The 17,193-nt window shown below is 27.4% G+C and overlaps 2 protein-coding genes across 2 annotated transcripts; both read left to right on the top strand.

The window, feature by feature from the left end:
* The first annotated feature begins 12,709 nt into the window (after positions 1-12,709).
* Positions 12,710-13,360, top strand: LOC135930206 (uncharacterized). Its single transcript, XM_065466987.1, has one exon. The coding sequence runs from the start codon at positions 12,710-12,712 to the stop codon at positions 13,358-13,360; it is 651 nt and encodes a 216-aa protein (XP_065323059.1).
* A 57-nt stretch (positions 13,361-13,417) lies between these two features.
* Positions 13,418-14,437, top strand: LOC135930205 (uncharacterized). Its single transcript, XM_065466986.1, has 3 exons — positions 13,418-13,816; positions 14,226-14,321; positions 14,366-14,437. The coding sequence occupies exons 1-3, from the start codon at positions 13,418-13,420 to the stop codon at positions 14,435-14,437; spliced, it is 567 nt and encodes a 188-aa protein (XP_065323058.1).
* The last annotated feature ends 2,756 nt before the right edge of the window (positions 14,438-17,193 follow it).

Below are 17,193 nucleotides of genomic sequence, written 5' to 3'. Positions count from 1 at the left end.
AATCTGCTGGTATCCCATCAACCCTCGAACCTACTGGACTCTACAATTCTGATGGTAAGCGTCCCGATAGCTCTACCATGATCCCTTGGAAGAGGGGGGAATTCCTAACCTGGGATTTCTCATGCATCGATCCCCTTGCCCCTTCCAATATAAATAGAGATGCTCTAGTAGACGCCGAGACGAATTAACTCGCTAAGTATTCGCCATCGCTTCCGGCCAATTACACATTCCTACCACTAATCGCCACGACTCTAACGTCGTTCGGCTCTCATGCCCTGGCCTTCTTTAAAGAGGTGGGGAAACGGATCTCTACTAGGACCGAAGATCCCAACGAGGGTTACTACCTACGCCAAAGATTAGCCCTCAATATAATAAAATCCAATTATTCAGCTTCATATTCTCAATGACTGATACCCCTTAATCACAGAATCGGCGATGAGAAAAGCTATTAAGAACAAGAGAGGGATATTCAGGTGGAAGTCAACAAAAGAACCAAACCCTAATCACAGAATCGGCGATGAGAAAAACAATTAAGAACAAGAGAGGAATATTCAGATGGAAGAAGAAAAACTGAAAGGCAAACTATGAAAACTCATAATTCTTTTAAATCATATGCTCAATTTATTATATTAATTTACTATATATTTATTTATATTATTTAAATAATATATTATATTAATTTACTATATATTTATTTATATTATTTAAATATATTATTATTTATCCTTAAAAGATATACTAACAAATGTGATTATTTTTTAAATTGACATATTAATGAAATTTACTATTATATTAATCATTATTATATCATACATTTTAATAATAAATTTATAAAGATATGTAGTTAATATAATTTCAATATATATATATTCTTTAAATTTTGTGATTATTTGAAAAAAAATAATAAAGTTAACCTAATTGCTTGATATTTTTTATTTAATATATTTTTATAATGTGATATTAGAGAATTATTATGAGTATTTTAATGTTCTTATATATTTAAAACAAATAAATATGTTTTAATTTTAAATTATAAAAGTAGATTGTCATTTATATAGGTTGTTAGGATTACTGTTTTTAGGGTTTTATTAAGTGGCTTAGCAAAATAGGCCCTCTTCCCAGGTATCAATGATAATCAGAATTGTGTATTTGACCTATATTTTAATGGTTAGATAAGATTTTATACAGTTCATATAATTGTTTTCATATTTTATTTTATAAGATATTTGTATATAAAATAAATAAATCCAAACATTTTGAATATATAATTTTAATATCTTAAGTTTAACCATATTTGACATGTTAGATAGGTCTAAGAATCTACCCAAGTGGTTATATACAAATTTATATTGTATTCCTAGGTTAAATTTTATTCGGTGTGCTTCTATATATTAAAATCATATATGGGTACTAATGGAATTTATTTAATCAAATATTATTTATACTATTTAACATTTTTTATTTAAATTTTAAGCATTACATTAAAATCGTCATCAATGGATATAAATGTTCTTCTCAAGCCCTTTCTTATGAATCAAAAAATAAAGACGTTAATGCCCTTATTTTATTTTGAACTTTAAATATTTATGATTTCAATTAATATTTTGTCGAAATAAAAAGTAATAAAATGTTATATAACCACTTGTACTTCAACATCGACATAAGAGAGGTAAAAAAAAATACAATAATTTAAATAGATAATAAACCTTCATTAAAAAAGGAGCATCCAAATTTACAATTTATATCCTTATATTTGACTACTAGTAAGAATATAGTGAAGAATATAATTTGATTTTCATTAATTACTATATATTTTTCGCTATTCAGTTTTAATTATAGCGATACATTTTCATATTCATTTATGGCTTAGCGAATATAACAAAACTTGGCAATATTTGCAAAATTAAACATTTATTAGTCGTATATTAATAATTTGCACCTCTCTATCTCAATATACATTCCCTTTGTTATAGATTTTTTTAATATTTTTATCTCGTATATAATTTCGAGTTATTCATGATCGCGCTTTCATTTTCGCCTACCCATAACATGACTTTATTTATTTTGTTTAATCTGCGTTATATGATAAATTTCGCATTATCCATTTACTCTTCTTCTTTATCAATTTTATTTTCACATCTGGATTGTATTAAGCCTAAATTCATTTATATTCGCGCTTTCATTTTCGCCTACCCATAACATGACTTTATTTATTTTGTTTAATCTGCGTTATATGATAAATTTCGCATTATCCATTTACTCTTCTTCTTTATCAATTTTTATTTTCACATCTGGATTGTATTAAGCCCTAAATTCATTTATATTCGCGCTTATTTTTCGCCATTTTTTTCGCATCTGGATATATTAAGCTTTAAATTCATTCATTATAGCATTCATTCATTTTTCTTACACGTAGTCGCGCCATTCACTCATATTATTTGCTTTCCATTCTAATATTAGCTTTTCCTTTATTCATGACCGTGTTATGATATTATAACAATGGCTATCCCCTTTGAACCCAAAATCTGTCTCCTTATACATTTAACAAATGGCTATATTATATTTATGGTCCAATTGCTACCAGGTGTATCATGCAAGACTTTTACTTTTCGCCCAGAACACTCACTTCCCAGCACATAGTACCCCATTTTCAGACCTAATACCACAAAAAAAAGATGGCATCTGCTAAGTTTTTCCTCTAAAGTTAAAGAGCCCTACAATTTTTTATAACAAAAATAGCCCCCTCCTGTGTCAAAGCCAAACTTATTTCAAATAAAATTTGCTTTTTAAATATTAAATGTACTCACAAGTTGGCTTTTTCTTATGATACACTGGCCACTCAGATGAGACATAAATAAAACTCCCTTCAGACAGTATCCTTTTTCCACTTAAACACCAATCACTCAACAATTTTATTCTCGTTGAGCTTCAGATTTCACATTAGACGAAGTAATGATGACTGAGGAAATAGATTAATAGCCGATAATCGAGTAAAGTTGATCCATATTTTAGAACCGAATTTGCATCACTGTATATAGTTGGGGTAAATTAAATTTTTAACATGACAAATTGAGATTTAATAAAGATGAACTATATAAAAGTGACAATTATAATATAATACTATCAAGTTTTTTTGTGCAAATTAAATATGTAAATAGTATTTCATAGAAGATGTACTTTAGAAAAGTGACAACATAATCCATATTTTTAAACTTTTCTAAATTTCTTTGAAATAAATGGGTAAATGTATACATGTTAAATTGATTTTAATGAAGATGAATAATAGAAAAGTGACAATGTCATAATTTAACTTTTTAGATATTTTTTGAAGCAATTGTAAAAATATGTTAAATAAAAATTTAAATGAATGTACCATAAAAACAATTGTCAAAATCTTATTTTTAAACTTTTTTGAATATTTTTGAAGCAAAATGGGCAAAAATATAAATTGTATACATGTTAAATTTAAATTAAAATCATTATAACCCAATACCTTCTAGTAATGTTAAATAAATAGGAAAATAAATTTAGATTATTGAAAAATTATTTTTTCCAAATCTCTAAGTATCTAGTTCATTGGAAATAATCTCTTTTACGACAAAATAAATTTATAGTAAATTTATTAAAAATATTAAGTTTCCTATAGAAAATATTAAGTATTTTTTTATATATACGATGCTTATAACGCTAAATAATAACTAAACACAAGGGATATAAGAGTAAATCATAATAAGCCAATAAATACCTTCTAGTAGAGTTAAATAAATGGAAATTATTTCGATTATGTTGAAATTATTTTTCTAAATGTCTAATTATCTAGTTGTAATGAATTCTCTATAGGATTTAATCTCTTTTAATAACGACAAATTAAATTTATAGTAAATCTATTAAAAATATTATATTTCCTATAGTAAATATCGAAGTATTATTAATAATATATGTGCAACATACGTAAAAATGCTTTCCACCCGAAAATATAATCAAACATTTTAAAGGGATTTTAAGGGAAATCATTATAAGCCAATAAATACCTTCTAGTAGTATTAAATAAATAGAATATATTTAGATCATTGTGTAATTGTTTTTTCCATATCTCTAAATATTTAGTTCAATTTAACTACAAAATAAATTTATAGTAAATTAATTAAAAATATTAAGTTGTAAATATTAATGTATCATTTTATATATACTTGAACATACTTAAAAATAATTTTCACGCAAGCTAGTAATGTTAAATAAATAGGATAATTTTAGAATATTGAAAAATTTTTATATTACAAATCTCTAAGTATTTAGTTCAAAGAAGTTTATAGGAATCGATCGATCTATTCTAACGACAAAATAAATTTTTAGTAAATTTATTGAAAATAATTTTCTATAATAAATATTGAAGTATTATTTTAATATATATGTCGTAAATTTTAAAGGAATCATGACTAACCGGGATCTTCACGGGTTTTAAAGGGATCCCTTTAAAATTTCAATTTTTTAAAGGATTAAGAACTATACGGTATTATCACGTTTGAACCGTGATAAAGAGGAATCTTATTTTTAAAAGCGTTTTACGCGCGTTTAGTTTTATTTCTTTTTAATTTTATTGTTATTTATAAATTTTCAATGTTGTTTTATTGGTCTTATGAAATAAGTTAGGTCTAACATAGGGTATCAATCGAGAGCTAATAAAAATATCTATTCAACTGGAGGTCAATCTCTCCGCCGTAATGGGCGAGTCTAGGTCTGGGGGGTCAGGAATATTTTTATAAACATAAAATATCGATATGGGTATCAAACAAAAGCTAATTTAAATATCTTTTGACTGAAAGCATTTATTCTTGGTCTTGATGGGTTATGACTTGGTCTTGGTGGGGGGGGGGCGGATAGAGGAGGGTGGGGTTAAAAAATAGTTTTTTTGATATGGGTATCAAAAAAAAGGTAATTTAAATATCTTTTGACTCTAAGCATTCATTCTTGGTCTCGATGGGTATGACTTGGTCTGGGGGGTCGATGAAGAGAGGGGAGGGAGGGTAAAAAATATAGTTTTTTTGATATGGGTATCAAATAAAAGGTAATAAAAATATTTTTTTATTGTAATACTAATAATCACTTTAAGCGGGTGGGTCTAGGTCTTGGGGGGTCAGGAATATTTTTATAAACATAAAAATCGATATGGGTGTCAAATAATAGCTAATTTAAATTTCTTTTGCCTGAAAGCATTTATTCTTGGTCTTGATGGGTGTGACTTGGTCTGGGGGTGGATGAAGGGGGGGGGAAGAAGTAAGTTTTTTTGATATGGGTATCAAATAAAAGGTAATTAAAATATTTTTTTATTGTAATAATAATAATCACTTAAAGCGGGTGGGTCTAGGTCTTGGGGGGTCAGGAATATTTTTATAAACATAAAAATCGATATGGGTATCAAATAAAAGCTAATTTAAATTTCTTTTGCCTGAAAGCATTTATTCTTGGCCTTGATGGGTGTGACCTGGTCTGGGGGTGGATGAAGGGGGGGGGCGGGGTAAAAAATATGTTTTTTTTGATATGGGTATCAAATAAAAGCTAATTTAAATATCTTTTGACTCCAAGCATTTATTCTTGGTCTCGGTGGGTATGACTTGGTCTGGGGGGTGGATGAAGAGGGGGGGAGGGTAAAAAATATAGTTTTTTTGATATGGGTATCAAATAAAAGGTAATTAAAATATTTTTTATTGTAATAATAATAATCACTTTAAGCGGGTGGGTCTAGGTCTTGGGGGGTCAGGAATATTTTTATAAACATAAAAATCGATATGGGTATCAAATAAAAGCTAATTTACATTTCTTTTGCCTGAAAGCATTTATTCTTGGCCTTGATGGGTGTGACCTGGTCTGGGGGTGGATGAAGGGGGGGGCGGGGTAAAAAATATGTTTTTTTTGATATGGGTATCAAATAAAAGCTAATTTAAATATCTTTTGACTCCAAGCATTCATTCTTGGTCTCGATGGGTATGACTTGGTCTGGGGGGTGGATGAAGAGGGGGGGGGTAAAAAATATAGTTTTTTTGATATGGGTATCAAATAAAAGATAATTAAAATATTTTTTTATTGTAATAATAATAACCACTTTAAGCGGGTGGGTCTAGGTCTTGTGGGGTCAGGAATATTTTTATAAACATAAAAATCGATATGGGTATCAAATAAAAACTAATTTAATTTGTCTGAAAGCATTTATTTTTGGCCTTGATGGGTATGACTTGGTCTGGTGGTGGATGAAGGGGGGGGGAAGGGTAAAAAATAAGTTTTTTAATATGGGTATCAAATAAAAGGTAATTAAAATATTTTTTTATTGTAATAATAATCACTCGAGTGGGTCTAGATCTTGGGGGGTCAGGAATATTTTTATAAAATAAAAACGATATGGGTATCAAATAAAAGATAATTTAAATTTCTTTTAATGCATTTATTTTTGGTCTTGATGGGTATGACTTGGTTTGGTGGGTGGATGGAGCGGTTTGATTATATTGATTTTATTTCTCTAAGCGGGCGTATTAAAATGTTAAGAATATTATTATTCTTATAGAACATTAACATGGGTAAATAAAATTAAATACAACATATTTAGACTTCAATATTGTCAATGCTTTTTAAAAACTTATTGTAACCTAATAAAATTATTTGCTAGCAGCTTATTTTAATATGTTATATATTTAAATCTCAAAATTTCTGGCTATATTTGAAACCATCGATTCACAAATTTTAAAATGACATATTAAATTTTTCTTTCTACAGTTAAAAATTATTACACATCTTTAGAAGCAAATCATCCTTATTATTATATTTTTCATCAAACCATATAATCAACACATATTTTATTTTATTTTATTTTGATAATTGAAATTTAAATATAATTTTGAACAGTTATTTATTATTACAAGTAATATTTAAATGACATTTTGTGGAACAATTAATCCCATTTTTAAAACATTGGCATCTCTTATTGTTGCAACTTTTTTGGCAATTGCAAATTGATTTACAATTACCATAAGAAGATGCACTTCTTGATGCTGTTATTATGGAAATAGTCTTATCAGGAATGGTTAAATTGGAAAATTTTATTGATTTATGAACACTCGTTTTTAAAAATGGTGAATCAATTTTTCCCAATTGAGTTCCAACCCATAGTTTATGGCCCTCCATTTGGATAATTTTGGCTTCAATATATTTGGGGCATATATTAGATCTATCATTTTTATTTATTGGGATCAGTACGTGATCCCCAATGGATAATTTTATTTTTTTAATTTTATTTTTGTAAGCATTGTGTTGCTTATTCCTATCCAATAAATATGCAATAAAGGAAGGCAATCTTGCTAAAATATTTTCTATAGTATTCCCAATTGAATTAATTGTATTTTTATCTTGCCATGCAATTGTGTTTCCTATTTTATATTTCGTTTTGTCCGAAAGAATATATTGAATATTATAATATGATTCGTATGAATTTTTCCTTTTTATTTTTTGTGCAATAACTATACCTTCAGGAGTATTACTACTATTCTGGTTATAAAGAAGAAATAAAGTATTTGTATATGTTGAATTTGAAACACTGGGGAAATCTGGTTTAAAATAAAATATAAAAATGAAGAGTTAAATTAGTAGCCTAGAGTTAATATTCATTAAATTTATTATATTCATCAGATAAAAGAATAATTTATCAATCCAATTGACATTATACGATGAACTTCAAATAGAATTTTAAATTAAACCTTTTAATTTTAAGTTTACAATATTTATTATCATTCATTTTTTACTCATTTCATCGGGACTAGAATTGATCAATAAGTTATCATTTAACGGTGAGCTTGGTGTAACATTTTCAATTAAACCTTTAAAAAATTTTAGGAGTTACTATTATTTATTAATTCTGACATATTTTATTATTACTGATTTCATCAGGATCATATTCTATCAATGAGTTTTCGCTTGATGATAACCTCGGAAGAGTATGAACCAAACCTTTATTGAATTAGGGGGCAAATATATTTAAATATAATGATTTTTTATTTGGAGGCTAGTGGCGATGCAGAAGTTTAAATATTCTGAAAATTATAAAAAAAATTTATTTAAAAAATTTAGGAGTTACAATTTATATATTAATTCTAGCATATTTTATTATTACTGATTTCATCAGGATCATATTCTATCAATGAGTTTTCGCTTTATGTCGGAATCGTATGAACCAAATCTTTATAAAATTAGGGGGTAAATATATTTAAATATATAATGATTTTTTATTTGGAGGCTTGTGCCGATGCAGAGGTTTAAATTTTCTGAAAATTATTAATTTTTTTTATAAATTTTGAATTAAACCTTTAAAAAATTTAAGAGTTACAATAATATATTTAATTCTAACATATTTTATTATTACTGATTTCATCAGGATTTTCTAATGGGTTTTCTCTTGATGTTAACCTCGGAAAAGTATGAACCAACCCTTTATAGAATTAGGGGGTAAATATTTTTAAATATAAAATAATTATTTTTTATTGAGGCTGGTGGCGATGCGGAGATTTAAATTTTTGAAAATTATATAGCCCTTAAAAATTTTAATTTTTTTTTTATAAATCTCGATATATTATTTTTTATATTGAGCCCTCTTAAATATTATAGATTTTTACTCATTTCTTCATAATTAGAATCCACATTAACTATTTCTGGTATCACTTCCGGTTCGCTATCAACCGAATAAGGTGTTTTAGCGAAAAATACATTAAATGGGGTATTTTCAATTGTTCTAGAAAATCCTAGATTGATATTAAATACACTTTTAGGGAGCGCAGTCGCCCAATCATATTTTTTTGTTTCCAACATGTAACCGCTTATTCGCGACTCTAAAGTTCCATTTGCTCGCTCAATTAAACCATTGGTTTCTGGGTGGCGTGGTCGCGAATGTGCGAATATTACTTCTGGAAAATCATCCATTAACATAGATTCGACCATTTTATCTATAAATATTTTTTTAGACAAATCAATAATTTTATTTACTTTTAAATTCTCGTCCATTATCACTTTGTAAAATTTTTGGAGGACCGAAAGTAAAAAACAAATTTCGTATAACCCTTACTGTTTGTTCCCCTTGTTTTGATATAAGAGGCTTTGCGTATGTAAATTTAGAAAAATGGTCTTTAAAGTGAATTATGTATTTAAATTCTCCATCAGGAGTGCTACTAAAATCAATAAGATCCATTACAACTCGACCCCATACTGCCGTTGACTTTATAGCTTTACCAGTTGGGGCCTTCGGCAACGTCGTCTTCAATGAACATACCTCACAATTTTTTATATAATCTTTGAACTTATTCACTGGAACAGTTGCATATATTGTTTTAATTGATTTGATAGTTGTGTTCACTCCTAAATTTTTGGGAAAATAAAAAGATTACTAGTGCAATTTTACGAATCGTGTTTTTTATTCGCATAATATTTATTAATTATACTTAGTACTTGTATATTCGATTCGTTCATATTAATATTAATTTAAACAAATTTGAATAAATAATATTACAGTTAATATTCTATAAATTTTGAAATACTACTAGAATAAACATAGTAGGTATTTTCAAACAAAAATATATTATTGTCATAAAAATAACAATACACAAAGAACACATGTTGAACCAATTTATAACATGGTTCAGTTGAATCCAAGATATTAGGCCAAAATTTTAAAGCGGTAAGTTGAGCTTGTTTTTACATTTCATTTTGGTAATGATGATAATCTATTATATTGATAAAACTAATTTACATATATCATTTTATTAGTATTATTTCTACAAAAATTAACCTAGTTCCCTCGAAATAAAAAAAAACCTTCTTTTCTTTTTTTAATTATAGATTTTTTGTTGATTTAAAATTTGCCACTTTTTATTATTATTTTTTTAAAAATTATATTTCAATTCATCCGCAAATTTTGTCAACACATTCCTATAAGATCTTATTTTATTCCTACAATATGAGGTATACCCTTTTATTTTATTTTTTTAAATGATTTTTACACTATATTTTTATAATTCAGCATAAGAGTGATAGGGGCCCGTTAATTTCCAGAACCATTTTTGAAATAAATCATGTATCTTCATTCTGGTTTTGGGAAATTGATATTATTTTTTGTTTCGTTTCGGTTTATATAAGTTTTTTTATATAGAAAAAATAAAAACCGAATAAAACTAAAAAAAAAAAAGCTGAATTTCGTTATATTTTAGTATAAAACTTGAAGAGAAATAAATAAATAAATAAAATTAAAAACCTAAGGGTGTGTCTTAGTTCGACTCATTTTGATACTTATTTCTGTTTAGCCTAGGCTAGACAGCTTTTGAACTAGGAAACTCTATTTTGGTATGTTTAGTATTTCATGGCATTGTTATTTTTCATATTTTTTTTGTGTTTTTCGATTTGTTTCTTTCGTTTTTTTGTTTATATCTTACTTTTGAAGCTGTTTAGACGAAGCTATTATAGCTCTCCAAACAGTCGGCTGTTTACCAATAAGTCGAACCAGGACATTTAGATATTTATAAAGTTTCTCTTCCTTTTCGATTAAATTATAACCATGCGCAGAAAGTAAAATATTTTCCAAGATCCGACGCAACCAGTTTTTCCCTTAAATTCCTAATCCGAACATAATTGACAAAATAGATTTACCCTAAAATTTATTTATTTTTTTGTATATTAATAAAAAATATCTAATTGAAAAATTATTCTTATAATCTTTAAAAAAAATTGTAAAATAATCTTAAATGAAAATTGTAAAATTATCAAATTATAAAATAATATACAATGAAACCATGATTTATTAACATTTGCAAATTCCTGGTCCGCCTCCAGCCCTGCCTGGTGTTATTCTTACAAAACAATTTAGGTTCGGGCTGGGTAAGGTCTAATATTTTTAAAAAAAATTCTGGCTGGGTCGGGCTGTTATCATTCAATTTTATGAAATAAATGATATATTTTAAAATTCTTGCAAGAAATAAGACGCAATATTTTTTATTTGTAGATTTTTTTTTACAATTAAAAAATTATTAATGTTTTCTATATTTAAATAAATTCGGACCGAGCCAGGCGGACAAATAATTTTTATATAGGGTCACATTTTTGGGGAAAAATATAAGAAAAAATTAAGGATCGGGCAGGGTGGAACAAATTTTTAGGATATCCATTTTATCAACGTAGAGATAAGGGTTTTATTCATGTCGGAGGTAAGCCAGTTGATAATCGATACGTAATCCCTTATAACAAATGTCTATTATTAAAATTTAATGCACACATAAATGTTGAAATATGTACATCAATAAAATCCGTCAAATATATTTTTAAGTACGTTTACAAAGGATACGACTGCGCTAATATAGATCTTAAAACTAATTCGCTTCAATCTCATGATGAAATTAGAATGCATATAAATGCCCGATATGCATGTGAAGCCATGTGGAGATTATTAGAAAATCGTATGCATGATCGATCTCACGGTATAAATCGATTAGCAATACACTTGCCATTTCATCAACCGGTATATTTTATAGAAGGACAAGAACGTCAGGCATTAGAGAAATCTGCCAGCAGAAATACTACATTAACTGCCTGGTTTGAATTAAATAAAAATGATGTTAATGCCCGTCAATATTTATATGTCACTATACCATATCATTATACTTTCAGCGCTAATAAGTGGAAACTTAGACAAAGACAAAACAATATAATTTCAAGGATGTATACTAGTGTTGTTAAACGGCTCGTTTTGAGCCGATTTTTAAAAACGGCTAACTCAATACCTCATCCATAAAAATATTACCCAAGCCTGAAGATTTTGCTCATAGAAGGAACAAATGTATAGACATATATTTTCGAAATCTTGAGGCTTAGGCAATATTTTTCTGGCTAAAATATTGAGTTAGCCGTTTTTAAAAATCGGCTCAAAACGAGCCGTTTAACAACACTAATGTATACTGTTGATCCATCCGGCGAGAGATTTTTCCTACGTTTACTATTACTTCATGTTGTTGGCGCCACAAGTTTTGAATGAGTTTTATATAATACTTTTAAAGAGGCGGCTTTTAAAAGAAATTTATTGGTTGATGACAAGGAATGGGAAGCATTTATGAAAGAAGCGTCAACATTTTTAATGCCCATACAGTTGCGTCAATCTTTTGCCTTTATTTGTATTTTTTGTCAGCCAGAAAATCCAAATAACCTCTGGGAAAAATTTAAAAAATATATGATAGAAGATTTCGCACATACCCATACAGATTCTATTGCAATTAATATGGCCTTATCAGATATAGAAAAAGTTTTGCGTGACCATGGTTTTCATCTAAATAATTTTAATTTGCCTGTTCCTACTATAACACTTGAAAATGATATTTATAATATTGAACTTGAGCCAGCTAAAGCATGGGAAATTATTTCTAAATTAAATCTTTTACAAAAATCATCTTTTGATTTAATCGTTCAATCTATCGAAAATAATGATTTTGCTCAGCGTTGTTTTTATATTGATGGTCCTGGTGGTTCTGGAAAAACTTTTTTGTATAACACCCTAATGTGCTACATATGAATACGCAACCAAATAGTTTTACCGTTTGCAACAACAGGCATTGCCGCTATTCTTTTAAAAGGGGGTAGAACAATACATAGTGGATTTAAATTACCTATTCCGATTGTTGATAACTCTGTATCTCGCATGAGTCTTCATTCCCCTGATGCTACTGTTATTAAAAGGTCCAAATTAATTATTATCGACGAAGCCACAATGATGACTAAATACGCTTTACGCTGTATCGATAGATTACTTAAAGATATAATGCAAACACAGTTCCCATTCGGTGGTAAAGTTAAATTATTGAGCGGCGATTTTAGGCAAACTTTACCTGTCATTCCAAACAGTTTAAAAGCATATATTATTAAATCGTGTCTTAAGTCTTCTGATTTATGGGTTTATTTTAAAGTTATCCACCTGAATGAAAATATGCGGTTATCTTCTGAAGATGTTGAGTATAATTCCTGGCTTTTGAATGTTGGAGAATCTTTATCAAATGTTTCCAATCCTTTATTCCCTCCAGATTCGATTGAAATCCCAAATTCATTATTAGAAAAATCATTAATCAAATCAATATATGGAGACTCCATACAAATATCTGATATTAACCTATTTTCAAAAAAAATTATATTAACCACTAAAAATAACATAGCCCTAAATTTAAATAACGAAATTATTCAAAAACTATCAGGAAATTCTAAGATATATTTTAGCGCTGATTCTATACAAACAGATAATCCTGAGGATTTACTTAATTTCCCCATTGAATTTCTTCATTCTCAAACCCCATCATGAATGTCTCCTCATATTTTAAATCTTAAAGTTGGGACAATAATATTGCTTCTTCGTAACATGAATCCCAGCAGAGGCTTATGCAATGGGACACGACTTCTTATCAAAAATTTACATGATAATTTCATAGATTCTGAAATATTATCAAGGACGCATAATGGCCATCGCGTTTTTATTCCTCGAATTGATCTTTCCCCGAGCGATTCCCGGTTGCCTTTCATATTAAAAAGACGCCAATTTCCTATAATTCCTGCTTTTGTTATCACTATAAACAAAAGTCAAGGTCAAACATTCGACAATGTCGGCCTCTTTCTTCCTGAACCTGTGTTTTCCCATGGTCAGCTCTATGTCGCTCTAACACGTTGCAGATTTAAAAAAATAAAAATATTACCTACAAAATACCAGGGCACACTTTTGAATGATAATAGAGTATTTACTCTTAATGTCGTATATCAGGACGTATTAAATTATGTAGCTTCAAGTTAATTCATCAAAAAACGACACTACATCCACCAAAAACATTATAGACACGATACCATCATCATCATCAGTAAATTTTATTTTATACTTCCAATTTACACGTTTTATTTCCAGTTATTTACGGCAAGTTACGAGCAAGGAAATGAAATCAAAAAAATGACACTACATCGACCAAAAACATCATTGACACGATACCACCATCATCATCAGTAAATTTTATTTTATTCTTCCAATTTACACCTTTTATTTCCAGTTATTTACGGCAAATTACGAGCAAGGAAATGAAATAAAAAAAACGACACTACACCAAAAACATCATAGACACGATACCATCATCATCATCAGTAAATTTTATTTTATACTTCCAATTTACACGTTTTATTTCCAGTTATTTACGGCAAGTTACGAGCAAGGAAATGAAATCCAAAAAAACGACACTACATCCACCAAAAACATCATAGACACGATACCATCATCATCATCAGTAAATTTTATTTTATACTTCCAATTTACACGTTTTATTTCCAGTTATTTACGGCAAGTTACGAGCAAGGAAATGAAATCAAAAAAACGACACTACATCCACCAAAAACATCATAGACACGATACCATCATCATCAGTAAATTTTATTTTATACTTCCAATTTACACGTTTTATTTCCAGTTATTTACGGCAAGTTACGAGCAAGGAAATGAAATCAAAAAAACGACACTACATCCACCAAAAACATCATAGACACGATACCATCATCATCATTTTCAAAACTCTAACTTAGACAATACACTTTCTAAACCCTAAAATAAACAATACACTTTATTTATCAACATATAAAATAAAGATAATAAAAATAATCATATATAACCGTCATCAAATATAATCATTATCAAAAACTAAACAAATAATGAATTGATTTTCTTTGTGTTATCCATCCCAACCAGGGTTGCCAGGTCAAAATTTTCAAATTGTGGGAGAAATTAGGTATTTTGTGGGAGAAATATAAAAATTGTGGGAGAAATTGGTAAAAAAAATTTTTTTGCAGGCCATTGACTTAGTTATCCACTTATTATCTTTTATAAATATAAAATCTAATCTATTTTCCAAAATAAAATAGGTAATTATTTTTCAAAATAAAATAGCTAACTTTTTTTAAAATAAAATAGCTAACTTTTTTTCAAAATAAAATAGCCAACTATTTTTCAAAATAAAATAGCCAACTATTTTTCAAAATAAAATAGCCAACTATTTTTCAAAATAAAATATCCAACTCTTTTTCAAAATAAAATAGCCTAACTATTTTTCAAAATAAAATATCCAACTCTTTTTCAAAATAAAATAGTTAACTATTTTCCAAAATAAAATACCCAACTATTTTTCAAAATAGGTAATTACTGTATGACACAAAATTTCTTAGAGTACTATCTTTATTATTAAAAAAACATATTGATTTATTATAATATATTAATTTTGTTTAAAAATAATAACCAACGATCTTTTTTAAATACAAAAGAATGTAAACAAGATAAAATTTTATAAAAAATTGTAATTTTACAATGTAAAAAAATAAATGGGGGAAGGGAATATGATATTTTGAGGTATCAAAAATCTTCAAAGCATAAATCAGTACAGGGCATTCTATAAACATCTATTTCAAAACAAAAATATTCTTCAAAAATAAGAAATAATATAGATGCAACTACAGTTGCGGAAATGGTAAATACCTATCATGCAGTACAACATTCAGAGAGTTACTCAACATCTCAATGTTGGTAGAATCTTTCCCCATAATATTTAACGACTAATATAAATGAATAGAATACTTTGTAGAACACAAAATGAGCAAGGCTATCAACAATGTTTTAGGATATAAATCCAGAAAGTCAATTCTTGACGATTTGAAAGATGTGCAAACATATGCAATTCTAACAGATGCATCTAATAAGGAGATATCAAAACATTTCCCTTGATCCTCCCCTATTTCAACAAAATTAATGTCATTTTAATAAAACTATTAAAAAAATTTTCTCCAGATATGAAATATCCAAAGACATAGCTAACCATATATAATGGTAAATATGGCAGATTTGGCATTACCAATGAATTGCATGGTAGCTTTCTGATCTAATAATTCCTCAGTGAATTTGGCAAAAACCAGAGTGTATTTACAGAATTGAGTCAGCATAATGTTGGTTGACAGGTTCCTCCTAATACGCGCTATCGTAGAATTTTAAAATACAAACCTTTAAAAAATAAATAGATTATAAAAGCTGTCCTATTTGAAAATAATTTTCAAAAATAAATGGCAGAAGTATATTTAGGAATTTTACATATAGGAAATCTACTATATGCTGTTAATATGCAGTTGCAATCAGAAGAATATAATTTAATAAAGGCTCACTAAATTATGCTGCAGAAATACCAAAGTAAGAATATTACTATTATCGGATAATTATTAATAAGATTTAATATGATGTCATGTTTGAGGAGATTGTAATGCTTCTTTATTTTTATGATTTGCCAAAATATTCAAAATATTAATTTTACAATGTAAAAAATAAATTTATTTGATTTTATGCAAATGTATAAATAAGATTTTATAAAATATAGAAAGTCAAATAGTTATAGTTAATTATATTTTATATGAGATTTAAATAATGGAACTAAACGTTTACCGTCGTTATTAAGATATTTATAAAAATCCTGGCATGACATTTTATAATTTTGTTTAACCATTAACTCGGCCTCTTAGGATATCTTAAGCTTAGATTAAAGATGATTAAGATAATAATATTTTCTAAGATGAGTTCCACTTTCATTGCTAATTTTTAAAAATATTACTTCTAATATTAATAATATATTTTTTAATATATAATAGTACATAAGCAGTTTATATTGAAAATAATTTTTCTTTTTATATATTTAATTATAACATTTTATTGTCCAAAAAACAACATCAGTATTGGAAACTAATGCTTTAACCTCAAAACAATCTAAATCTCACCTAGAAGATAACTATCATGGTATATATAAATAAAAATATAAAATATGTATAATATTTAGGATTTTTTAAGCTTAGATTAAAGATGATTAGGATAATAATATTTTCTAAGATGAGTTCCACTTTCATTGCTAATTTTTAAAAATATTACTTCTAATATTAATAATATATTTTTTAATATATAATAGTACATAAGCAATTTATATTGAAAATAATTTTTCTTTTTATATATTTAATTATAACATTTTATTGTCCAAAAAAACATCAGTATTGGAAACTAGTGCTTTAACCTCAAAACAATCTAAATCTCACCTAGAAGATAACTATCATGGTATATATAAATAAAAATATAAAAAAAGC

The sequence above is a fragment of the Gordionus sp. m RMFG-2023 genome, chromosome 5, assembly GCF_954871325.1.
Source record: "Gordionus sp. m RMFG-2023 chromosome 5, tfGorSpeb1-WG-v2, whole genome shotgun sequence".
Classification (NCBI taxonomy): Eukaryota; Metazoa; Nematomorpha; class Gordioida; order Chordodea; family Parachordodidae; genus Gordionus; species Gordionus sp. m RMFG-2023.
The sequence above is the reverse complement of the archived record's forward strand: the minus strand, read 5'-3'. Positions and strand labels throughout refer to the sequence as shown.

What these genes read in the sequence shown, in the direction of transcription:
- LOC135930206 (XM_065466987.1), top strand. Translation starts at nt 12,710, where the DNA reads ATGAGTCTTCATTCCCCTGATGCTACTGTTATTAAAAGGTCCAAATTA.
- LOC135930205 (XM_065466986.1), top strand. Translation starts at nt 13,418, where the DNA reads ATGAATCCCAGCAGAGGCTTATGCAATGGGACACGACTTCTTATCAAA. An exon ending in TTAATGTCGTATATCAGGAC is followed by an intron (nt 13,817 to 14,225) that starts GTATTAAATTAT and finishes TTTTATTTCCAG; the next exon opens with TTATTTACGGCAAGTTACGA. An exon ending in CGATACCATCATCATCATCA is followed by an intron (nt 14,322 to 14,365) that starts GTAAATTTTATT and finishes TTTTATTTCCAG; the next exon opens with TTATTTACGGCAAGTTACGA.